This window comes from Pan troglodytes, chromosome 6 (genome assembly GCF_028858775.2).
Source record: "Pan troglodytes isolate AG18354 chromosome 6, NHGRI_mPanTro3-v2.0_pri, whole genome shotgun sequence".
Classification (NCBI taxonomy): Eukaryota; Metazoa; Chordata; class Mammalia; order Primates; family Hominidae; genus Pan; species Pan troglodytes.
The window spans coordinates 87,460,316-87,487,100 of NC_072404.2; the positions used below are offsets into that span (position 1 = coordinate 87,460,316).

The 26,785-nt window shown below is 38.2% G+C and overlaps 1 protein-coding gene across 14 annotated transcripts in view; it reads right to left on the minus strand.

Moving 5' to 3' along the window:
* Positions 1 to 26,785, minus strand: part of MAGI2 (membrane associated guanylate kinase, WW and PDZ domain containing 2) — a 1,434,944-nt gene that overhangs the window by 82,340 nt on the left and 1,325,819 nt on the right. For all 14 annotated transcript variants that reach the window (XM_024358207.3, XM_024358205.3, XM_003318553.7 and 11 more), the window contains one exon: positions 25,779 to 25,922. In XM_024358207.3, the coding sequence (XP_024213975.1) occupies positions 25,779 to 25,922 (144 nt within the window). The remainder of the gene's footprint in view (positions 1 to 25,778; positions 25,923 to 26,785) is intronic.

Here is a 26,785-nt window from a genome sequence, read left to right on the forward strand (position 1 = left end):
GCACCAAGAAACAATACCTTTGTTAGCATAGAAAGCTATGATATACTTCCTTGTGGTATTGTTTTAACTGTTACCATGTTCTCTTGGACATTTCCAATGCATTTCTATTTTCCAATTTGCCTTTTCTCAGTGTAAGATTTATTGCCACTTGGGTACTTGGGAGACAAATGGAAAATTTACATGTATTCATTTCATTCCAGGACACTTTAATGTGCCAAGGATAATAGTGTGGTCAATTTAAAAGGAGTGGGAATAGAAACAACTAACAGTTTAAAAAATGAGTCACTGATTCTTACACTCTTCTTACAGTGGATGACAATATTCTCTGTGATTTCCCATAGTATACATCTGAGTTGTTATTTTCACTAGAGGCCTCTAATTCACCTTCATGTGGGAGCTCAGATATGAGACATACCTGTTTACAAAGAAGCCTCCTTGTTCAGTATGTCCCTCTAGGGCCTAACTATGAGCCTATCATATAGTACTTTGCATTGCTTCCCACTGGTGCTCCTCTCAGAGTGTCCAATATCTACTATTCAGTGTCACCATCCCAACTCCTACTTGACATGTCAGGAGGGCTGCTTTTTCCCCACAAAAGGATCTGAAGCACAATCTGAATCATACAACCCTGCATTCAAGGCTGAGTTATGCTTGTTCCACATCTTCCTTGGGCCACTTCTTTTTTTCTTTTTGAGACAGGATCTCACTCTGTCACCCAGGCTGGAGTGCAGTTGTGTGAACATGCTCACTGCAGCCTTGACCTCCTGGGCTCAAGTGATTCTCCCACCTCAGCCTCCCAAGTAGCTGGGACCATAGGCACACGCCACTGCACCCGGCTAACTTTTTAAATTTTTTGTAGAGATGGGGGCTCACTATGTTGATCAGGCTGGTCTCAAACTCCTGGGCTCAAGTGGTTCTTGTACCTCCGCCTCCCAAAGTGCTGGGACTAAAGGTGTGAGCTACTGCACCCAGCCAAGGGCCACCTCTTTTTAAAACAAAGTTTGGGTATGATGTTAGATGTGTGCTTGCTATATGTCGGTTTCATTATTTTGAGGCATACAGACTGGAAAGGAAGAAGTAAAATTGTCTCTGTTTGCAGATGACATAATCTTTTAAATAGAAAATACTAGAGAATTTACCAGAAAAACTGTCAGAACTAATATGTGAATTCAGTAAAGTTGCAAGATACACAATTAACATATAAAAATCAGTTGCATTTCTATACATTAACAATGTCATATCTGAGAAGAAATTTTTAAAAATTCCATTTACAATAGCATCAAAAAGATTAAAATACTTAGAAAAAAAAAGTAACCAAGGAGGTGAATGATCCATATACTGAAAACTATAAAACACTGATGGAAGAAATTGAAAGAGACACAAATAAAGGAAATGATATCCTGTGTTCATGGATTGGAAGAATAAATATTGTTAAAATGTCCATACTGCCCAAATGATCAACAGATTTAATGTAATCCATATCAAAATTCCAATGGCATTTTTCACAAAAATAGAAAAAGAAAATCCTGGAATTTGCATAGAACTCTTTGACCTCAAATTGCCAAAGCAATCTTAAGAATGAAGAGCAAGCTGGAGACATAACACTTCCTGATTTCAAATTATATTACAAGGTTATAGTAACTAAAACAATGTTACTGAAATAAAAATAGACTCACAGACCAATGAAACAGAGTAGAGAACCCAGAAATAAACTCATGCATATGGGGTCAACTAATCTTCAACAACATGAGTGATAAGAATACACAATGAGGAAAGGATTGTCTCTTCAATAAATGGAGTTAGGAAAACTAAATTTTCACATGCAAAAGAATGAAATTGGACCCTTATCATACACCATACACATAAATCAACTCAAAATGGATTAAAGACTTAAATATAAGACCTGAAAATTTAAAACTCCTAGAAGAAAATATAGGGAAGAAGCTCCTTGACATTGGTTTTGGCAATGATATTCTGGATATGACACTAAAAGCACAGGAAACAAAAACAAAAATAAATGGGACTGCATCAAACCAAAGAGCATTTGCACAGCAAAGGGAACCTTTGTACCACTGTTGATGGGAATATAAATCAGTACAGCCATGATGAAAAATGTAGTGGTCCCTCAGAAAATTAGAACTCTTATTGAACTAGCATATGATCCAGTAATCCTATTTCTGGATATATATCGGAAGGAAATGAAATCAGAATCTTGAAGAAATCCGTGTATGCCCATGTTCATTGCACCATATTCACAATAGCCAAGATACGAAAACAACCTAAGTATACATCAACAGATGAATTTTTTAAAAAAATGGAATATATATATGAATGTAACTCAGACTTCAACCATCAGGAAATCCTGCCATTTGTGACAATGTGAATGAACTTGGAGGACACTATGCTAAGTGAAACAAGCCAGACACAGAAAGACAAATATTGCATGATATCACTTATATGTGGAACCTTAAAAAGTGAAACTTAGAGAAACAGAGTAAAATGATGGTTGTCAGGGGCTGGGGGTTGGGGAAAAGGGGAGATAATGGTCAAAGGGTACAAACTTGCAGTTACAAGATGAATAAGTTCTAGAGATCTAATGTACAGCATGGTAACTATGGTTAATACTGTATTACATACTTGAAATCTGCTAAGAGAGTAGATCTTACATGTTCTCACCACCACAAAAAAATTAATGGTAACTGTTGGATGATGGGTATGTGAATTAGTTTGATTGTGGAAATCATGCCCAAGGCACACTTACGTCAAAATATCATAATGTACCCCTTAAATACATATGATGTTCTATTTGTCAGTCATACTTCAATAAAGCTGGAAAACATTTAAAAAAGAAAATTATCTTAAACTTCCCCCTTTCCCCCACAAAAAGACAGTCCCAGACCCAAGTGACATCCCACAGCACTGTTGGCTTCTGTCTCCGGTAGGACTCACACAATTTTGCAAGATAAGTAACCAAAGCAAAAGTCATCTTAGGCTCACCAAAAGGGCTACATAGATTAGTTACAGAAAACAAGGCAAGGCTAAGCACACTACCTAACAATATTACTTTTTACTTTTCATTAAGCAGTGGAAAGTCTTTTATAAATGAAATTTTACTTGAGAAAGGCAATAGATAATACATAAGAGCAGAACTGCTTTGTCTGAAACAGGGTTGTGGGTGTGAGGTGGTACGCAGCGTTCTGCTGATTTTACTTCTGTCTTATTTTCCTGCTTCCATACCTACCCGGGGGGATTCTCTGGAGTCCTGAGGATTATCTATAATCTTTTCCATATGACAAAAAGGCACTTGGGGGATAGGGCCATGTCTTCTGTCCTGTTCTATGAGACTCCTTCTTCTATCTGGAATTCCTCCTCTCTTTCCTCATATCTACCTGTTGAAGTCCCATTAAAATCCCATTTAAACTTCACCTCTTTTAGGGAATCTCCTCAAGACAAAATTGATCTTTCCCACTGCAGATGATCAGTGCTTCTGTTACAGCTATAGGGATTGCATACCTTAGATATTCTGGGACAATCCCAATTTTTGATATTAGATCCCAATATGCTCTTACATTCATTTACTTCTCAGATCACATTTTAATTTTTGGTTTTGAAAATACGGTTGTGATAATTATAGTTCTCATTTGGAGTCAGCCTTGTTTCTGAGTTATTGATCTATACTGACATGAAGTATATATTTCCAAAGAGTAGGGATTGAGTCATTTTATCATAATTAATGATCCTTCCGACACTTCCCTCTCTTTTTCATGATCATCATACTTGCAACAATTTATTAATGCCCTAGAACACATGAGGTAGTGTTAGGCACTTATATTAATTACCTTGTTTAATTATTACAAAAACTCTGCAAGGTAGGTATGCATTGACCTTTCTTTTGTGATGAGGAAGCTGAGGTTACCCGGCTAGTAAGTGACGAAGTTGGGCTCTGCCCAAACCCAGGCTCTTTCCCATATACTACTCTGCCTCCCACAGTGCCTCACAGTGTTTGTCTGCATATTCTAGAAATGTTTATCCTGGTATATAATGAATAAATACATGTTCAATTGCTCAGAATTGAAAGCATGGAAAAAGTACAGTGCACATGAATTTATCGAGGCTATGAATTGAAATATTTCCCTTTCATGCTTGCATGATTCAGAAAAGAACTTTATACTTGTATTTAGTGCCATTTTAACTCACTCTAGTAGTTGAAAAGCAAAGTGAATCCACTCGAATTTTCATTTTACTGGCAATGTGTAGGTAAGAAAACTGGCACTCCAAAACACAACAAATACCTCTCCATGATTTGTGATATCTGAGCTACGGTGGATTACCTGAACACAGCCTGGGATCAGCTCTGCTCTGGTGGGGCCTCTCTTGGGCTTCTACAATACTCCTGGGAGGTGTAATTACTGGGGACCAAAACAAAACAAAGTGGCTGGCCATTACTAATGCCCCTGATATCTAGGGGCCCTGTTCCCTGGCTGTGCTTGTGAGGAATGGAGCAGGGGAGCAGCTCATGAGAACTTCTGAAAAGGACAGGATGGGGAGAGGGGCTGTTCAACAAGCTGGAGTCTTGCTCTGTCGCCCAGGCTGGACTGCAGTGGCTCGATGTCGGCTCACTGCAAGCTCCGCCTCCTGGGTTCGCGCCATTCTCCTGCCTCAGCCTCCAGAGTAGCTGGGACTACAGGCGCCCGCCACCACGCCCAGCTAATATTTTGTATTTTTAGTAGAGATGGGGTTTCGCTGTGTTAGCCAGGATGGTCTCGATCTCCTGACCTCGTGATCCGCCCGCCTCGGCCTCCCAAAGTGCTGGGATTACAGGCATGAGCCACCGCGCCCAGCCCGGATTTTCTTTAAAAGGCCTTCTACAGCCTAGTCCCATGCCATTTTCCATCCTTGTATGCTACTCTATTCCTCCAATTTATACCAACCATTGCTGTTTCCAGGACACACAATGCCATTTCACACTTTTAAGTCTTTCCTCATCCTGTTCTTCCCAGTGGAAGCTCCTCTCTGTCCATTTCTATCCTTAAAACCCTCCTCATGTTTCAAGAACCAGTTCTGACTACACCATGAAGCCTTCACTGATCCCTGCCTCTCATCTCCCACTCCCACCTCCTTTCAGATGAAGTGCTCCCTCATCAGCACTCCAATAGCACACTGTTTGCTATATCTTTATTATGAAATATATCAAAGTAGAAAAGAGATTATAGAATATATATATACAGCTTAAACAACAATAGTAAATAAATGCCCATGCAATCACTAACCGCCTTAACAAATAGAACAATGTGTCTCCTCCCTCCCACCTCCTTATCTCCCAGAAGTTACTCTTCTGAATTCTGTTTATCATTCCTTTGCTTTTCCTCATAGTTTATAATATATGGCTATATCCCTCAATAATATATTGCTTAGCTTCACATTTTTAAAACTTTATAGACATTGTTTATATTCCCTTGATTTTTTTAGCTCAACATTGTGAAATTTACTGGCGTTAACGTATATTACTATAGTGTATTCATTTTCACTGCTGAATAGTTTCCTGTTATATAAATACTAACTTAAGTAACCATTTTCTTGTTGATGGTCATTAGGGTCATTTCCAGTTTTTTACTATTGAAAACATTGCTGTTACAGACATTCTTCTAAAGGTCTCCTGATACACATGTGCAAGATTTTCTCAAGTATATCCCTGAGAACAGATTTGATAGGTCCTGGGGTCTGAGCAACTTCAACTTTGCAAAATAATGCAAGGAAATTTTCCAAAGTGTTTGTAGCATATTGTATATTTCTATGTGCAGGATATGAGTCCTTGTTGCTTTATATCTTTGTCATCATTTGATATAAAATTGATATACATTTCTATTATTATGGTGGAAATGAAATACATAATAGTATATCATTATGGTTTTAATTTTCTTTCTAGTTAGTAATGAACATCTTTTCATATGTTTGAATCATTCATTTTCCTCTTCTGTGATATGCGTGTTGCCTCTTCGCCACTTTTCTATTGTTATTGTTGTATTTTCCTTTTTTTATTTTTTATTTTTGTTATGGGTACATTATAGGTGCATATATTTATGGGATTCATGTGATGTTTTGATACAGGCATACAATGTGTAATAATCACATCAGAGTAATTGGGGTATCAATCACTCCAAGAATTTATCATTTCTTTGTATCAGAAACATTTCAATTCTACTTATATTTTTAAAACTACAATAAATTATTGTTGACTATAGTCACCCTGTTGTGCTATCAAATACTAGATCTTCATCATTCTATCTAACTGTATTTTTGTACCCATTAACCATCCCCACTTTTCCCCCTTCTGCCTGCTTCACTTCCCAGTCTCCGGTAATTATCATTCAAATCTCTCTCTACATGAGTTCAATTGTTTTAATTTTTAGCTCCTACATATAAGTAATAACATGAGAAATTTGTCTTTCTGTGCCTGGCTTATTTCATGTAACATAATTTCCTCCAGTTCCATTCATGTTGCAAACAACAGGATTTTATTCCTTTTTCTGTAGCTGAATAGTATTCCATTCTGTATATGTACCACGTTTTTTTATTCATCCATTGACGGACACTTAAGGTTGATGCCAAATCTTTGCTATTGTGAATACCACTGTAATAAACAAGGGGGTGCACATATCTCTTAAAATACACTGATTTCCTTTCTTTTGAGTACCTAACAGCAGGATTTCTGGATCATATAGTTCTACTTTTAGGGGGTTTTTTGAGGAACTTCCACACAGTTATTCACAGTGGTTATGCTAATTTACATTCCCACCAACAGTGTACAAGCGTTCCCCTATCTCCCCATCCTTACCAGCATTTGTTACTGCCTATCTTTTGGATAAAAGCCATTTAACTGGGGTGAGATGATATCTCATTGTAGGTTTGATTTGCATTTCTCTGATGATTAATGATGTTGAGCATTTTTTTCATATACCTGTTCGCCATTTGTATATATTTTATTTTTAGAAATGTCTATTCAGATATTTTGCCCATTTTTAATAGGATTATTTTACTTTCCCCTGTTGAGTTGTTTGAGCTCCATATACATTCTGGTTATTAATCCCTTGTCAGGTAGACAGTTTGTAGATATTTTCTCCCATTCTGTGGGTTGTCTCTTCACTCTCTTGATAGTTTTCTTTTTGTGCAGAAACTTTTTAACTGGATGTGATCCCATTTGTCTGTATTTATTTTGGTCTTCTATGCTTTTGAAGTATTACTCAAGAAATCTTTGCCCAGACCAATGTCTTGTAGAGTTTCCCCAACTACTTTTAGTAGTTTCATAGTTTCAGGCCTTAAATTTAAGTCTTTAGTCAATGTTGATTTGATTTTTGTATATGGCAAAAGATAAGGGTCTAGTTTCATTCTTCTGCATATGGATATCCAGTTTTCCCAGCACCATTTTTGAACAGACTGTCCTTTCCCCAATGCATGTTCTTGGCACCTTTCTTGAAATGAATTCCCTGTGGATATCTGGATTTATTTCTGGGTTATCTATTCTGTTCCTTTGGTCTATGTGTCTAGTTTTATGCCAGTACCATGCTGTTTTGGTTACTATAGCTCTGTAGTATAATTTGAATAATGTGACCCCTGTAGTTTTATTCTTTTTGTTCAGGATGGCTTTTGCCTACTCTAGGTCTTTTGTGATTCAGTATAAATATAGAAATTTTTCCCTATTTTTCTGAAGAATGTCATTGGTATTTTGATAGGGATTGCATTGAATCTGTAGGTTGCTTTGAGTAGTATGGACATTTTAACTATATTAATTCTTCCAATCTATGAACATAAAACATTTCCTGTGTGTCCTTTTCAATTTCTTTCATCTATGTTTTATAGTTTTCATTGTAGAGATCTTTCACTTCTTTGGTTAAGTTTATTTCTAGGCATTTTATTTTATTTGAAGCTTTTGTAAATGAGATTACTTTCTTGGTTTCTTTTTCAGATGGAAACTTTTTAGCAGCCTCAATCTCATTATTTGTTACTGGTCTATTCAGGATTTTGATTTCTTCATGGTTCAATCTGGGTAGGTTATGGATGTCTAGGAATTTATCCATTTCTTCTAGGTTTTCCAGTTTATTACTATATAGCTATTCATAGTAATCTCTAATAATCCTTTATATTTCCGTGGTATCAGTAGTCATGTCTCCTTTTTCATCTCTGATTTTATTTATTTGGGTCTTCCCTCTTTCTTAGTATTGATTTTGTTTATCTTTTCAAAAAACCAAGCTTTCATTTTGTTGATCTTTTGTATCCTTTTTTGGTTTCAATTTTATTTATTTCTGCTCTGATCTTTATTATTTCCTTTCTTCTACTAATTTTGGGTTTGATTTTGTCATGCTTTTCTAATTCTTTAAGATGCTTTGTAAGGTTGTTTATTTGAAGTTTTTCTACTTTTTTGATGCAGGCACTTATTGCTATAAACTTTCCTCTTAATATTGTTTTTGCTGTATCTCATAGGTTTTAGAATACTGTGTTTCCATTTTTATTGTTTCAAGAAATTTTTTAATTTTCTTATTAATTTTTGTATTTACCCACTGGTCATTCAGGAGCATATTGTTTAATTTCCATGCATTTGTATTGTTTCCAAAGTTCCTCTTGTTACTGACTTCCAGTTTTATTCTACTGTGGTGTGAGAAGATACTTGATACAATTTCAATTTGTTTGAATTTTTTAAGGCTTGTTTTGTGGCCTAACATATGGTCTATTCTTGAAAATGATCCATGTGCTGAAGAGAAGGATGTGTGTTCTGCAGCTGTCAGATGAAGTCTTCTGTAAATATCTGTTAAGTCCATTTGGTCTATGGTACAGATTAAGTTCAGTGTTTCTTTTTTGATTTTCTGTCTGGATGATCTGTCCATTGCTGAAAGCAGGGTGTTGAGATTTCCACCTGCTGTTATATTGGGGTCGGTCTCTCTCTCTCTCATTCTCTCTCTCTCTCTCTCTCTGTGTGTGTGTGTGTGTGTATACACACATATGTGAGTGTATATATGTGTGTATACACACACATATATGTGAGTGTATATATATGTGTGTATACACACACATATATGTGAGTGTATATATGTGTGTGTATACACACACATATGTGAGTGTATATATGTGTGTGTATACACACACATGTGAGTGTATATATGTGAGTGTGTGTATATATGTGTGTGTGTGTATACACAATATATATTCAAAAGGATAATAACAGAGAACTTCCCAAACCTAGAGGAAGATATCAATATATCTATATCTATATATATCAATATATGTAACATGATATATATCAATATATACATCGTGTGTGTCCTGGAAACAGCAATGGTTGGTATAAATTGGAGGAATAGAGTAGCATACAAGGATGGAAAATGGCATGGGACTAGGCTGTAGAAGGCCTTTTAAAGAAAATCCGGGCTGGGCGCGGTGGCTAATGCCTGTAATCCCAGCACTTTGGGAGGCCGAGGCGGGCGGATCACGAGGTCGGGAGATTGAGACCATCCTGGCTAACACAGCGAAACCCCATCTCTACTAAAAATACAAAATATTAGCTGGGCGTGGTGGCGGGCGCCTGTAGTCCCAGCTACTCTGGAGGCTGAGGCAGGAGAATGGCGCGAACCCAGGAGGCGGAGCTTGCAGTGAGCCGACATCGAGCCACTGCAGTCCAGCCTGGGCGACAGAGCAAGACTCCGTCTCAAAAAAAAAAAAAAAAAAAAAGAAAAAAGAAAAAAAAAAAGAAAATCCTGTGGCTCACGCCTGTAATCTCAGCACTTTGGGAGGCCAAGGTGGGTGCATCACGAGGTCAGAAGATCGAGACCATCCTGGCTAAAATGGTGAAACCCTGTCTCTACTAAAAATACACAAAATTAGCTGGGCGTGGTGGCACGTGCCTGTAGTCCCAACTACTTGGGAGGCTGAGGCAGGAGAATCAGTTGAACCCGGGAGGTCGAGGTTGCAGTGAGCTGAGATGGCGACACTGCACTCCAGCCTGGGAGACATAGCGAGACTCCGTCTCAAAACAAAACAAAACAAAAAAACTTGTGAACCTAGTTAGATCTTATCCTGCAAGCAAAGGCAGGCTGTTGAAGACTGTTGAGGAAACAAGTGATTTAATTACACCTGTGATTTAGAAATACAATTTTGGTAGTTGTAGGAAGCATGAATAGGAGAAATTTGAGGCTAGTGGGACCCATCTAGCTACTGGAACAGTTCAGGATAGCAAACACAAGGGTCTGTATTGTGGCAGTGGCAATGGAATGAAATGAAAGAACGCATAATTGGAGACCTGACTTATATTTCCTGAATGTATGTGCCCATTTCCAGAAAGACACAGACTGAAGCAAGGTGTACTGGCTTATTTCAGGCCACCCCCTGCTCAGGCCTGAGCACGCTCCCTAGTTAAGTAGTTAATTGTGAGCACTGACTCGGGAGCTTGCCCCCAATTCCCTGTTCTCCAATTCCTAATTCCCTGATAGAAGTACATTTTCCAGTTTTCCTGGCCATTCCCTTTCTAAAGCAAGGGAGGCAGTAGTTGAAAACAACCTCTTTCCAATATTCATTAATTTGTCTTTTTGCTTACTTACCTCTGCCCTTAACTTCCCTTTCTGGGCTTTCATTCTTCTCCCAAGGTCTCATACACAAGCACAGTCATGCTACTAGGTTGAGGAGTCTTTTTCTTCCACAAGAGACTAATTCAGCTGATACCATCCTAAAGACCAGGGGTATATGCATCCTTCAGGCAGATAATTACAGAAAGACATGGGACACTAAGATGGCATTAAGATGGCATAACAACAACTCGTGACTGGTCTGAGATGAAAAATGAATGCGCTGAACATCCAATAGGCAGTTGGAAATTCAGGCTAGGCATTTATGAGGAATGTCAGTCCCTACCTCTTCCCCGCACCATGCTTGACCAAATAATGAGACATAAGCCTGCCTTGGGAATTGTGCTGTTTTATTACGGGACCCAGCAGGGGTGATCCCCATATGGAGAAGTACTTAATTCTCCCTTTGTATGGGCTCTACTTGTATTTATTAAAAAAGAAATATTTTGTCAAGTTGAACCATGCAGGAGTCAGATCTTTTCAACCTGGAGAAGGAAGCAGCAACGTTCCACAGGCAGGAGCAATGCCATCTCTGAGTTCAACACAGCCAGAGCTAGGAAGCAGCCACAGAGAAAGAAGGGGACAGGGTCTGACAATGGTGACTGCCAATCAGGAGAACACTTCTGGGCACCCCAAAGAAGAAACGTGAATGGCCTGAGATTCACATTTAAGAATACAGTACCCAGCTCTCCATAGCTTCTGAGTCGCTCTGCCATGCAAACCAAATCCTGTGTGAATCATGATCAAGGTGCATTTCATATCCATTTTCTGATGAAAATGGAAAGTAGAAGGTAACTGGGCAAACTGAGTGACTCCCCTGCTCATCTGCCAGAAGCTTTAGGTCTGGGGGAGAGATGGAATGACAAAGAATCTCAAGCAGAGAGCAAATTTGCATAAACACTGCTTTGTAAAAATGAAGAGGGAAGAAATTGTAATTTATTCTCAGGCAAAGACAGAAAAATTACGGTTAAGCTTAAAAGAGAAAATGATACAAGCCTTCTCCTCATTGAAGAGGCAAGTAAAGTGTATTTTTTCAGATCACAGCAGTGGTTTGTAAACTTTCTCGTTCTTTTCCATAGGCACTGGCCCCCACCGTGAATAATTAAAATCAAAGACTCTCCTCACACTTCTAATGTATTCAATTCCTTTCTATGTCTTTCCATGCCAAGATGCAATCTCAGCCCTTTGATTCCTTACCAAACCTTTAACTAGCCCTCATGGGAAGATGCTTTTGAAATGGTTCAAAGTTGGGCATCTACTAGAAGAAGAAACAGAGCAAAGAAATGGAGTCCTCCTCATGTGAGGTAATGAGCCCCTGAATAATTGACAATGGAGCTCCCCATGGCTCTCTTCTCTAATCAACACCATGCTCTCCCTCATTGCTGCAAGCAGCTCGTGTAACTCATTTAACACAGTGCTCATAGGTCAGACTCTGAAAAGAAAAAGGTAATGGATTTGATCTCTGTGAGAGGCTTTTCTTTTCCTTCATAAAAGGCATGGATCAGGGCCAGACAATAAAGGGAAAAGAACTCATATTTGCAGACAATCTGAAGGATGATTAAGAGTGATGGCTGAGAGACAACCAGGCATCTGGACGAAATGGTCTTTGGGATGGCTTGTAAAGAGGCACGCTGTATGCAGAGAAGAGCTTTCAGGGTTGGCTGAATTTCAGCACCCAGACGTGATAAAACATTGGGTGGATGATCTTTGCAATGCAGGGCCCTCGAAATGATCTACCTGAGCCCATACAATTGCTTTATTTCTCTAGACAGGCTGCTTTATTTCCCTCTTATGTACTTGTTATCTCTCTTCTCTCATGCTTTTGATTTCATCAACTTCCTTAGCTCATTTGTCCGCATTGACCTGGAGGGGCTTAGCTCTGTGGGGTTGGTATATTCTGCTAAGCTCTGGCTTTCACATCATTCAGATTGCACTGCTTTCCTGTGTACCTTTTCTACTAGCCTCCAGCACACCTGTTTTGTAACTTTTATTCTGTCATGTTTTGCATACCCAGTGCTTTTGAAGTTCTTTATTATTTACTGTTTGACCTTATTTTACTTTATTTCCATTCTTTCCTTGTCATCCACGTTTGGTGAGAGATAGTTTACATATAAGGGAAACAAGTCTTGGAATGTCACCTAGTTTAAGATTAAAGGCATTTCTTAATGCTAGGCACAATAGGGTTTTGCATATACAACCTCACTGATTCTGCAAAATCTTAGTTAGGCATATCCGAACAGGGACGGTGTATTTACAGTGAGGCACGTTATAAAAAAAGCTGACTGCGAGTTAGACTGAATTGCCACATATATTCATATAGTCAGTTACCTGCGCAATCCCATGTCCTGGTTCATCAGGTATCTTTGTGGCCATGGACTTGATAAGCACAGCTAGTGAATGTGCAGAGTTGGAAAACACAACTGCAGTGTTCTGTACTTTGACAGCTTCTGTTCACGTATGCATTCAGCAGTCAATATTTACTGAGTGCCCCAGGTACACAGCCCTGGGCCCTGGGGTATAGTGGGCAGCCCAGAGCAACATGATTCCTGCTCTTGCAGAGCTTATGCTCTGGAAAGACAGACTTCATAAAGTGATCGGACACAAATATGTAAAATTATCACTGCGACAAATGCTATGAAGAAGATGTGCCTGTTTCTGGGACAGCCAATGACAGGTGGATGAGACCCAACTGGAAAGCACGGGGAAGTCTTCTCTGAGGAAGTGATGCTTGAAGTGGGATGTGAAGGATGAGGAGGACTTACCCAGGGGAACGGGTGGGGGAAGAGCCTTTTGGGAAGAGGGAGCAACATGTGCAAAAGCCCCATGGGCAGGAAGAAGCATGGGGAGAGAGACTGGTTGGTGGGATAACAGAGCAAGGGATGGAGGAGCTGTGTGAGATGAGCTGGGAGGGGGACTGGGGATAGAACACTCAGGGAGGGGGACTGGGGATAGAACACGCAGGGCCTGGCAGCCTTGTGATGAGGGTCTGATCTTTACTCTGAAAGACCATGGGGTGCCATGGAAGGGTTTTAAACAGTAAGCAGATAGATCAGATGAGTGTTTTGAAAAGCAACCATCTTATCTAGCAGACTGAGGGGAGGAAAATACAAGTTGATTTGTATTTGAAAGCTTTTGTAGCCTCTTGACATACATACTTACTTAAAAGATGCTCTCCGTACCTCTGTGCTGAGTAGTGAGTACAGTCGTGCACCACATAATGATGTTTTGATCAACAGTGGACTGCATGTGTGATGGTAGTCCCATAATATTATAATATGATATTTTTACTGTACCCTTTCTATGTTTAGATATGTTAAGATATACAAATACTACTGGTTAAAATTGCCTACAGTATTCAGTACAATAACATGCTGTCCAGGTTTGTAGCCTAGGAGCTATAGGTTGGTGGGTAGGAGCTGTAATCTGGTGTGTAGGAGGCTATAGTATCTAGGTTTTTGTAAGTGTACTTCTTTGATATTTGCATGACAAAATCACTTAATAATGCATTTCTCAGAATGTATCCCTGTCATCAAGAGATGCATGCCTGTATTTTAATAAATAAAAGTACAGGCCTTGGGGAGAACAAGAGAGTAGAAGAATAGAAGAAATTTCAGAAATATTGAACTAGGCACTTTACCCTTCCTGGAAATATTATTCCCATTGATTAGATCAGTAAAATTGACTCTCTGTGAAATGACTTTCAGGATATGAGGACAAGCTATCATTCCACTAATTGCTAGAGTTGACTCAACTGATCCTGCTGCTCAGGAGGACCTGGTATTTGATCAAAGCTATAGAGCCGCTGTGAGCCCCTGACAGGGTAACTTGTTCAGGTCAGAGCTAGACAGCCAGTGAGTTGTTGAGCCAGTATTTGAATATGTCTGTCAGGCTCCTGCTCTTTTTACTAGCTCGTTATTTCCTTACAAGGGAGGAAAACAAATGGACAAGAAAGTCACAATGACAGGTAAGAATTTTCCTCTAAGCAAGTCTTCAGGGCAAGGAAGAAATGGAGTGAGCTTAAGAGAGCTGATCAGTGAAAGTATCTTAGGTGATTGAAATAAATGAAGTAGATGTAAATCGTGCACCAATGACTGGAGGCCTCAAACAGATAAACTCACCAATGGGTATATAACACTGTTTTACCCAACTTTTTCCCACTGGGAAATTCTGTGCCCACGTGACAGTCTTTGTTAAGGGAATCAGCCTCAATGCTTTGTTTCTCTGAACTCAGGGGCATATTATTTCCAGACTGTATGCCATGCCATTCAATCCCAGTGGCAGGATATGAGCAAGCTATGAAGAGGCTCCTCCCCAGTCCAGGCAAAGCCTCCAGCCAGGCAGGCCTGCACATTTATGGCCCAGACAAGCCACCTGGGTCCTGAGGAAGATAAAATGGGATTCTGCAGTGCTGAGGTGACAGTGTGTGGCAGGGTGGAGGGGACCATGCTTCTCTGTGCCCAGGACCCAGGAGTGCATGAGGGAGCCCTAGGGATCACAGTACCAGCCCCTTGACTGTGGAGTGTGTTCTCAGGCAGGACTGTGTGGCAGTGGCAAGAACTCATTAGTGACTTTGTGGACAGGGGACTCACACAAGTGGGGACTGGAGCTGGAGAGGAAGATAAGGACGTATGCTACAGAATGAATGCGGCAGGCACACGGGAGGCACCCTCTGGGGCTCCTCTGTGGACACACTGTGAGAGGGGGCAACTGCCAGCTCTAAAGCTGGAAGTGGTTGCAGCTACTGTAACTTGGTCGTTAAAGGTAAATGTTACTAACTGCTGTTTATGGCAATATGGTGGATTAGATTCCCTAACCTTACCATTGCTGAATAGGGAAGAAAGTAAAGAATCATCTGATGCCAAAAGCAAAGTGAGAACAAGACTCCTGGAAGGTAAACAAGTACAAAAGGCAACTTGTAGCCAGAAAATAACTACTGATTCCTGGGAACCTTGAGTTTCCATTTTGATGACTAGGCAATAATGATAGAAAATCAGCTTAGGGGCTGCAAATGGAAAGTCTAATAGGAGATCCTTGCATGAACTGGAACCCCAAAGAACAATTCAAAAGAGAGCTGAAAAAATAAAAAGGGTAAGATAGAATAAGTGAAACTAATAGGAAAAGAACAAAAATGATAGAATTAAATACAAGTATAAGTAAATAAAATTAATGTAAATTGACTGAAATGACCATGGTGAAATATATTGTTAAAATATAAAAAATCCAGGTTAATAGGCCAGAGAAACACATACAGTATAAAGACACAGAACAGTTAAAAGCAAAAGGATAAAAGAGACATACCAAAGAAAACTAGCATGCTTATAATAATATCAGACCAACTTTAAAGCAAAAAGCATTGACAGAGATACAGTAGGTCACTACATAATGAGAAGGATTTGATTCACCTGGAAAATAAAAGAAATACCTGAGTACCAAAAAACATGTCCTCAAAGCATACAAAGTAAAAGTTGATAGCTCTTCAGGCTGGGTGTGTTGGCTGATGCCTGTAATCCCAGCACTTTGGGAGGCTGAGGCAGGAGGATTGCTTGAGCTTAGGAGCTTAAGACCAGCCTGGGCAACATTGTGAGGCCCCATTTCTATTAAAAAGAGTCGACTGCTTTTCAAAGAAAAATTTGCAAAACCATTAGCAAAGATTTTTAAGAACCTACCCCAGTATTTAATAGATCAAATAGATAAAAATTAGTAAGACTATAAAATAGCTGAATAGTTCAATAACCAAACTTTATCCAATGAACAAACCTATACAACACAGCACTCAACAATTGCAGAATGCACATTCTTTCCAAGCACACATGGATCATATATAAAAAATGCAACATGTTAGGCCAAGTTTGTAGCAAGTTGCAACAAAATTGAAAGACTGAAATCTTGTGGAGTATTTTCTCTGAAGACAAATTACGAGTTGAAAACTAACTAGAAAATCCCCATACAGTCAGAAATAAAAAAACAAAAACACCTTCTAAATAATTCATGAGTCAAAGAAGAAATCACAGTGGAAATTAGAATGTATTTGGAACTTAATGAACATACTACATATTAAATCTACAGCCTTAAATTTGTATTTTAATAGAAATGAAGACAGCCTAAGAACTACTACTCTAAGCATCCAACTTAGGAAAAAAAAAAAAAAAAAAAGAACAACAGAGTAAACCCAGAAAGAATGGATGGAATGAAATATTAAGTATAAAAACAGAAATGAATAAGCAAGAAGATAAATATGTAAGCTGACTCTCTGAAAAGAATAAAAGAAAATTGAACAATCTTTGGCATGATTAATAAAGAAAAATGGAATACCAGAACAGTAATCAAATGAAACAGACACAAATACAAATACCCCAAACATTAAAAATAGCAGGCAGGTGAGGTGTGATGTCTCCCATCTGTAATCCTAGCACTTTGGGAGGCTGAAGCAGTAGTATTGCTTGAGCCCAGAAGTTTGAGACCAGCCTAGGCAACGTGGTGAGAGCCATCTCTACATGAAAGAAACAAATCAGCCAGGTGTGGTGGTGCACACCTGTGGTCCTTGCTACTTGGGAGGCTGAGGTGGGAGGATTACTTGAGCTCAGGAGGTTGATGCTGCAGTGAGCCATGTTTGTACCACTGCACTCCAGCCTGAGTGACAAAGAAAGATCCTGTCTCAAAAATAAAATAAAATAAAAATAAAAATGATATAAAAAGTTTGAAAACTAAGATGACATAGGTAAATTATTAGGAAGAAAAGCAGTTTATCAGAATAGACTGAAAAAGCAATAGAAAATCTGAAGATAATTATTTAGAAACATAATTAGTGAACTAAAACTTTCACATGAAGAAAACATACTAGATCTGGATGAGTTTGCAGGTGTCTTCCACCAAACATTCAAGGATAATTCAAAACATACATAAACTTTCCCAGACAACAACTGTAAACAACAGCAACAAAAAGGATTATTCTATTTCTCATTTTATAAGGTTAGGGTAACATTAATATCAAAATCTTTCCAAGATACTACAAGAAAATTATAGGCCAATCTTACTCAATAACATAGATATAAAAATCTTAAAGGAAATAACAGAAAATTGAATTGATCAATGCATAAAAATGATACATCATGAATAAATAGGGCTCATCCCAGGAACTCAAGAGTAATTGAACCATAAAAATCCTTTAATATGATTAATCATATTAATTACCATATAAAAGAAAAAGATCAGATGGTATTGTCTATGGATGCAGAAAAAGTAGACAAAATTCAACATCTACTCATAATAAACTCTCCTAGCAAACTAGTAATAGAAGAAAACATCTTTAATCTGTTGAAGGTTATCTATAAAAACCTATTAAACATCATGTTTAATGAAATTTTAAAAAGCATTCTCTTTAAGATTAGAAGTAAACAAAAGTGCCTGCTTTGACCACTTCTATTCAGCATCATACAGTAAGCCAAGCCAATGAAATTTAAAAAAAAGAAATAAAAGGACTTAAAGGGAAAAAAACCTCAAAACTCTAATTAGAGAAAATGTGATTTTTATGCAGAAAATCCAGAGGTAGGTACAGATAAATTATTTGAAGTAATAAGAGAGTTCAGTGAATTTTGCCTGATATAATTGATCAATATACAAAATTCAGTTGCCTTTCTCTTCACTGGTTAACAGTTAATTTTAAAATTACATGAAAAATACTATAGCCAGGAGAAGAATAAAGTTGGAAGACTGACACTACTTACCTTCAAGACTTACTATAAAGCCACAGTAATCAGGACAGTGTGGTATTGGTGAAAGAATAGACGAATAGATCAACGGAACAGAATAGACAGAAATAGACCTGCATAAATATAGTCAACTACTCTTTGACAAAGGAGCAAAGGCAATGCAATGAAGAAAAAATAGTTTTTTCAACAAATGGTACTGGAACAACTGGACATCCACATGCAAAAAAAATGAGTCAAGACACAGACCAAAACACCTTTCACAAAAATTAACTCAAAATGGATCCCGATCTAAATGTAAAATGCAAAACTATGAAACTCCTATAAGATAACATAGGGAGAAAATCTATAAGACCTTGGATTTGGCAATGACTTTTTAGATATGACACAAAAGGCATAATCTATGAAAGAAATAATTAGGAAGCTGGATTTCATTAAAATTAAAAATTTCTGCTCTGCAAAAGACACTGTCAAGAGAATAAAAGGACAAGCCACAGACTGGGAGAAAATATTTATGAAAGATGTATCTGATAAAGGACTGTTATCCAAAATGTACAAAGAACTCTTAAAACTCAACAATAAAAAGAAAAATAACCTGATAAAAAGTGGGCCAAACACCTTAACAGATACCTCACCAAAGAAGATATACATATGGCAGATTAGCATATGAAAAGATGCTCCACATCATATGCCATCGAGGAAATGTAAATTAAAACAACAATGAGATACCACTGCATGCCTGTCAGAATGACCCAAATCCATAACAATGACGGAACCAAATGCTGATGAGGATATGGAGAAACAGAAACTCTCAATCGTCACTGGTGGGAATGTAAAATGGTGTAGCCAATTTGGAAGACTGCTGGTTGTTTCTTACAAAACTCAACATACTTGTATCATATGATCCAGCAATTGCATTCCTTGGTTTTTACTCAAAGAATTTGGAAACTTATGTCCACACAAAAATCTGCACACAAATATTGATAGCAGCTCTATTCATAATTGCCAAAATCAGTAGTGCATCCAGACAATGGAATATTATTCAGCACTAAAAGAAATGAACTGTTAAGCCATGAAAAGACATGGAGGAAAGTTAAATGCATACTACTAAGTGAAAGAAGTCCATCTGAAAAGGCTACTACATACTGTATGATTCCAACTATATGACATGGTGGAAAAGGCAAAACTCTGCAGTCAGTAAAAAGATCAGTGGTTGCCAGGGGTTAGTGGGGAGGGAGGAATGAATAGTGGAACACTATTAGAGAATTTTTAGGGCAGTGAAAATACTCTTTATGATACTATAATGTGGATACATGCCATTATACATTTGTCCAAACCCATAGAACGTACGACACTGGCCGGGCACAGTGGCTCACGCCCGTAATCCCAGCACTTTGGGAGACTGAGGCAGGCAGATCATGAGGTCAGGGGATAGAGACCATCCTGGCTAACACGGTGAAACCCCGTCTCTACTAAAAGTACAAAAAAATTAGCAGGGCATGGTGGTTAGTGCCTGTAGTTCCAGCCACTTGGGAGGCTGAGGCAGGAGAATTGCTTGAACCTGGGAGGCGGAGGTTGCAGTGAGCCAAGATTGTGCCCCTGCACTCCTGCCTGGGTGACAGAGCGAGACTCCTCAAAAAAAAAAAAAAAAAAAAAAAAAAAAAAAAAAAAAAAAGAATGTACACCACCAAGACCGAACCATACTGTAAACTATGGACTCTGGGTGATAATGATGTATCAATACTTATTCGTCCATTGTAACAAATATACCAGTCTGGTGGGAAACGTTGATAGACAGGAGGCTGTGCATGTGTGGGGGAGTGAGTATATGGAAAATCTCTGCACCTTCGTCTCAATTTTGCTGTGACCCTAAAACTGCTCTTAAAAAAATGAAGAAAAGAAGACTGGGTTAAAAATAGTAAAAGCATATATTCACTCAACACATGTATTTGTGTAAAAATTTAAAAATACTGTATTCAAGAGTAAAAATAAACACAAAAAGTGCCTGAGAATCAGTCTAAGATATTTGCAGGTATGTTATGGAAAAAGCTATAACACTTTAAGCACTTTATGGAAAATATACATAAATGGATTACATCATGTTCATGGAAAGACTCGATATTATAAAGATGTAAATTTTTCCATATTTATACATGGATTTCAAGCAATTCCAATAAAATTCTAACAGGATTTTTTAGAAACTTGACAAGTGGCCGGGCACAGTGGCTCATGCCTGTAATCCCAGCACTTTGGAAGGCCGAGGTGGGCGGATCACGAGGTCAGGAGATTGAGACCATCCTGGCTAACACGGTGAAACCCCGTCTCTACTAAAAATACAAAAAAATTAGCCGGGCGTGGTGGCAGGTGCCTGTAGTCCCAGCTACTCAGGAGGCGGAGGCAGGAAAATGGTGTGAACCCAGGAGGCGGAGCTTGCAGTGAGCCGAGATTGTGCCACTGCACTCCAGCCCAGGCGACAGAGCAAGGCTCTGTCTCAAAACAAAAACAAAAACACTTGACAAGAAAATTCTAAAATTATGTGGAAGGGCAAAAGCCCAAGAACATCCCAACACCACTGAAGAATTAAGATGTGTGTCTGGGGGAGAGAAAGTTTCCCCATACAACACTCAACACTCATTAAAAGGTAGCTAAGTATGGCATTGATGCAGGGATAGACAAATAGACTAGTAGAACAGTATAAAGAATCCATATACAGACCACTGCATTTATAGAAATTTAATTTATTATAGAGCTGTCTTTGCAGATTGGTGGGGGGTGGGACAAAGAAATACTTATTAAACAATGATGCTGTGACATGTGGTTATCCATATGGAAAAATTGAGATTGAGGTTCTACCTTATATCATACAGAGAAATCAACTGTAGGTGATTAAATACTTAGATATAAAAAGTAAAACTATACAACTTTTAGAAGAAGATATAAGAGAAGATGTTTAAGACCATGTCTTGGAGAATGATTTCTCAAACAAGACACAGAAAGCAGAAACTATAAAAAAAAAAAGGGTTAAGCCAATTACACTAAAATTAAGACTTTCTCATTATCAAAGAGCATCATAAAGAAAGTGAAACTGCAAGCCATAAGCTGGCATAAGATATCTGTATCACACTAATTGATGAAAAAGATCACCAATAATATATAAGCACTTCTATAATCAACATGAAGAAATATTCAAAAGAAAATGAGGAAAGACATGTACAGGCATTTTTTAGTTAAGAGAGAACATGAACGTCTAATAAATATAAGAAAAAATGATGAATATGAATTTGTAATCAAGAAATGCAAATCCAAATCTAAAATATATCATTTTCTACCTACCAGAATGAGAGTTTAAAAGTCTGACGTACAAATCTTGTGAGTGTGTGTAGTAAGAAAAACTTTTTTACATATGCTAATACAAGTATAACTTTGTAAAACCACCTTGGACAATACTTTTGTGTTACTTAGGTAAGTTAAATTTGTGCCCTCCAAGGCATCTAGTCTAGTCTAGAGAAAGTCTTGCATAGGTACAGCAGGAAAGATGTACAAAGATTGTATGAGTTACAACAAACTTGGAAACAACCAAAGTGTAAACTGACAGGGAAAATCTCAAATGTCCATAAAATGGAAAAATAGATAATTATTATAGGTTGTAGCATATTCACATAATGAAATAACTTATAGCAGTGAAAAATAAATGGACTATAGCTTCATGCACCAACCTTGGATGAATCTCATGAACATAACACATAGAAAGCAAACCACAGAGAAGAACATGTACAGTATGGTTCAGTTACATAAAGTTCACAAAGTGCGCAAAGCTAAAGGTTATAGTTGAGAGATACACACATCTGTGGTAACAATAGAAGAAATGTCAAGTGCTTTATTTAGGAAGGTGGTTCCCTCTGAGGGCTGGAGAATAGGAGGAGAATGAAATCATGGGAGCTTGGTAATGTTCTGTTTTTTAAGTGGGGCTATGGGTTCATGGGTCCTTGAATCATTGTTAGTATTTATACTTATTACATATGTTAGAAATATTCTTGTAAATGGTTTTATGTTTCATAAAAACAATATATAAACCAAGATGCTTTTGTATTGACTAGTTATATCTGGTCTATAGAAGGAAAGGTGACAAATTTAGAAGAAGCTAATTTCAGGGAATGTTGCTTTTCCTTTAAAAAAAAGATGGGCAAATGATATTTTTTTGTGCATTGATTGGTTGAACAAAATGTTTTAGTCATTCCAAAGCCCATTGCAGGCAGACTTTTGCATCATGTGAGTTTCAGAAAGTAGGTAAACCATCTTATAAATAAGCTTATGTGATGCTAAATAGGCATACACAAATGGTACCCAGCTGCAGGTGATGAAGTTATGAAATAAGGTTCTTTTTCATCATAAAAATACATTTTATGGAAATGCGAACTATATTACACTTTTATGGAAACAGGAAAATATTTTACCATTTTAAGAGCAAACGATCTCCTTTCAGATTTCTCTTTTAACTTGACTCTCAGATTTTTATTTAAGCACTTAGAATTTCTATTCTTTCCCTCCAAATGTCTCCTGATTTCTTACATTCCCTGTTTTACTGAGCTTCGCCAATATTATTTTTTATGTTCATTATTCTTTGCCTGTGTTTTCTATTTAGTTTTGGCTTTTAATTAGGTTATATTCCTAGGAGCTTTGTATCAGAGATTTTATTCACTAGCTATGAAAATTTCATCCCTCCCAATTTTATTAGGCTATTTTACAAACGTAAGTCTTCTTTTTATAAACAGCTCCAGTAATATTTGGTAATAATTTATTATCCTTTTCCTTAAAATCTGAATGTCCATTGTGTTTCTCTTATGACACCAGCCTTCTTGACTGACTGAAGAAAAGCAATCAGACGTGACAATGATATATATATCTCTATTTATTATTCCCCTTATTTTCTGCATTCACAGATTGTGTTTTGTTTTATCTATTCAACTTTTAATACATCAGTATTAACTGATGTTGAAAAACCATCTAGTATAATAATTAAAGTCAAAACTTGCTACTCTCCACTGGTTTTTTGATAAAGTGAATATAGTAGTTCCCCCTCATACCTCTTGCATATATTCCAACATCTCCAGCGGATGCCTGAAATCACAGGCAGAACTAACCCTATATACACTGTTTTCCCTATATATATCTATGATAAAGTTTAATTTACAAATTAGACACAGCAAGGGATCAAAAACAATATAAAAAGAACAATTATAACGAAATGCCAGCATCACTACTCTTGCACTTTGGGGCCATTACTAAGTAAAACAACGGTTACTTGAACACGGGCAGTGTGATACCATGATAGTCAATCTGATAATCGAGAGGGCTGCTGAGTAACCAATGGGCAGGTAGCATCTACAGTGTGGATAAAGGGCTGTTTCACCTTCTGGGAAGGTCAGCACGATACTCACAATGCTGCACAATTTAAAATTTATAATTGTTTATTTCTGAAAAATTTTATGTAATATTTTTGGATTGCAGTTGACACAGGTATCTATAATAAAACCTCAGAAGGTAAAACCTCAGCGTTTCACCTGAAGAGCTTCCTAAAACATAGCCTGGTGACCCCACTCCTAGAGTTTCTGATTCAGCAGGTTTGGGTGGGGCTAGAGAATCTGCATTTCTACCAAGTTTCCAGGTGATGCTGATGCCAGGAACCGTGCTGAGAACCATTGCTCTGGCTTAAATTCTGTAAGAAAGAGGAATCTTTTCCTGCAAGGGTGTTTCTCTATTTAGGCTTCTTTGCCTTGGGAGTACTGTGTATATCCAGCAGCGAGTCATTTAGATCCCTTGTGAAAATACATGGCCACTGTTTGTAACCGACAGAGACCAGCCCTGTAGGTGGGTCTCTATCTCTCACAGGGCTCTGGCCATTTTGCACATGGTCTTCCTACTGTGTTTCACCTGCACTGGAAAGATTAATTTTGTTTTACTTAACTGCTTGTGAGCTGGACTTACAGCAGATTAAGAAAGTGTCCTTCTGGCTTATAGGGAAGCTGTAGAGCCAGGAAACCATGTGGAGGCCCATCTTCAAATCAGGGCTAGACGGGGTAAGAGGAGGCTGGTGCTAGATCACGGGGAGGGCTGCCAGTCTCTGGTGTCAGCCCTGCCTGGGTTTAAATTCCAACTCGGATGCTTCCCAGCTGTCAAAGGATTGTGGTGGTGGGGAGAAACAAAGACATGATGTGCATGCCTTCTGCTTTTGGACTGTGGATAATCCTCTGACTTGGAAATGCGTATCATAGAAATGCAGACTTGGTGGTAGAAATAACAGATTTGGCCATCAGGGAAAATTGGTTGGTGAGGCTCTGCACAAGAACCTGAGGTTCCGGAACCCCAAAGTCACAGCTTTTCTTTATTAACTTAAAGAGGCAGGAGGGAGGGCAAGAATAAATTCTAGATTTTATTCATACACCGACACACACACACACACACACACACACACACAGAGTAAAGAGACTAATATTTTATATTGTTAACAAGCTTTGTTTTATACCCTTAAATGAAGAATCAGTTACCCATCAATCAGATGCCTCAAAGTAATTATTAAATGAAAAAATCTACTCTTAACTTATACTTTAATTGGAAAATTTCTAGCTGCTGTCTTTTTTTTTTTTTTCTTGAGACAGATTCTCACTCTGTTGCCCAGGCTGGAGTGCAGTGGCATGATTTTGGCTCACTGCAACCTCCGCCTCCCTGGGCTCAAGCGATTCTCCTGCCTCAGCCTCCTGAGTAGCTAGGACTACAGGCGCCCACCACCACGCCCGGCTAATTTTTTTGTATTTTTAGTAGAGATGGGGTTTCACAGTGTTAGCCAGGTTGTTCTTGATCTCTTGACCTTGTGATCCTCCCGCCTCAGCCTCCCAAAGTGCTGGGATTACCGGTGTGAGCCACCACGCCTGGCCCCTGCTGTCATTTTTAAGAACAACCTGTATCCAAGAAGCCAAATCCCTTTTTCTCCTAATGCTTCTGTCTGCCCAGTATCAAACCAAAAGACCAGTCAACACAAAGGAAAAATTTCCTAAAAGTCCCGCAAAACCATGTGATTAATCAATATGGGGGAAAAAGCACAAAACTAAAAATAAATTTCAAAAGATTCAACCTTAATCAAAACAGAATCATCAAACCATAGAAAGAATTATGGAGAAATAATGTTTCCTTTTCAAGCTATTTCTTAGATTTCTTTCATTTGCTCTTTAGAAAAATAGTACTTTACTGAGGTTAATCAATTAGAAGGTCATAAGCAGAAAAATGAGAATGAGAGATATTATAAAATAGCAAGTGGCCAGACTTTTAAGAAACTGGGTCATCATCAACTAGAAAGAGGGCAAACCTACAGCAACCCCACTTGACAGCATGCTTCAGTACTCTTCCAATACCACAGTCGGTTTTTCTTTCAGAATTAAGCAATTCTATAAAAAGAGACTGTTCTTACCCTCATCCTCCCATTCCTTATTGCTGGTCCATCTTCTGCCAGTCTCAACACATACAAATCCATTTTGTATTCCCTTCCTCCACGAATGCTGAATCCAAATCCTTTGGCTCCTTTCTCCATGTCCACAGTGAAATAATCAAAATCCTTTGGGGTTGGGGAGAAAATGGAATAAATAATTATTTAGTTATCAGAGAAGCTTCTGTGGCTAGTCTCTGTGTTCTCCTTCTGTCTCTTAGTTAATGTATTCCAAATGACATGATGTTGGGAGAAGTCGTAATCTGGCTTCATAAACTACCCAAATGAAAGACAAAATTCCAAAGGTTTGAGCAGGCCACAGCACAGTTTACTTGGTCATCAAAGAATTACTGTGTAGCTTGTTTACTTTGGTATTCATCAGTTTACTTGGCAAACGTGGAATGATTACAGATAGGCCTGATGACATCATCTCTCCTTTTACTTCTGTCATTCACTGCTATTGAGCACCATAAATAAATGTCAGGTGTGTGTGTGTGTGTGTGTGTGTGTGTACAAATTACAGAGTTTGCTGATTAGAAAAGTAAAATTTAGTGGGATCTGATCATTAGATCTCTCAGTTGCACAGACTATTGAATATCAAGTTGGAATGTACAAAATCAATTTCTCTTTTACCTAAAATGCAGTATGTCCAAGATTCTCTGATCTTCACTATTCTTAAAATCTTTGGGCATAAAGTTGATCTTCAATTCATAATAAAACACAATGTAATCTGATAGAGTTGAGATTGTACTTAATTTATATCTTGATATGTAGTTATCAAGTAGGAAATATTTTCTAGATACCAAACTCTGGTCTAGACTCTTTTCATAAATGTTGAATCCTCATCCTGGCCTGTAAGGAAGACTCTCCCTTTAGGAAACTGAATCTCAGAGAAGTTAAGGAAGTTGATGTGAAGCGCATCAACAAATAATCATAATAACAGTGACACTGGTTGTGTAGACAGAGAGTTGTTGGCTGTGGCAGGCGCTACA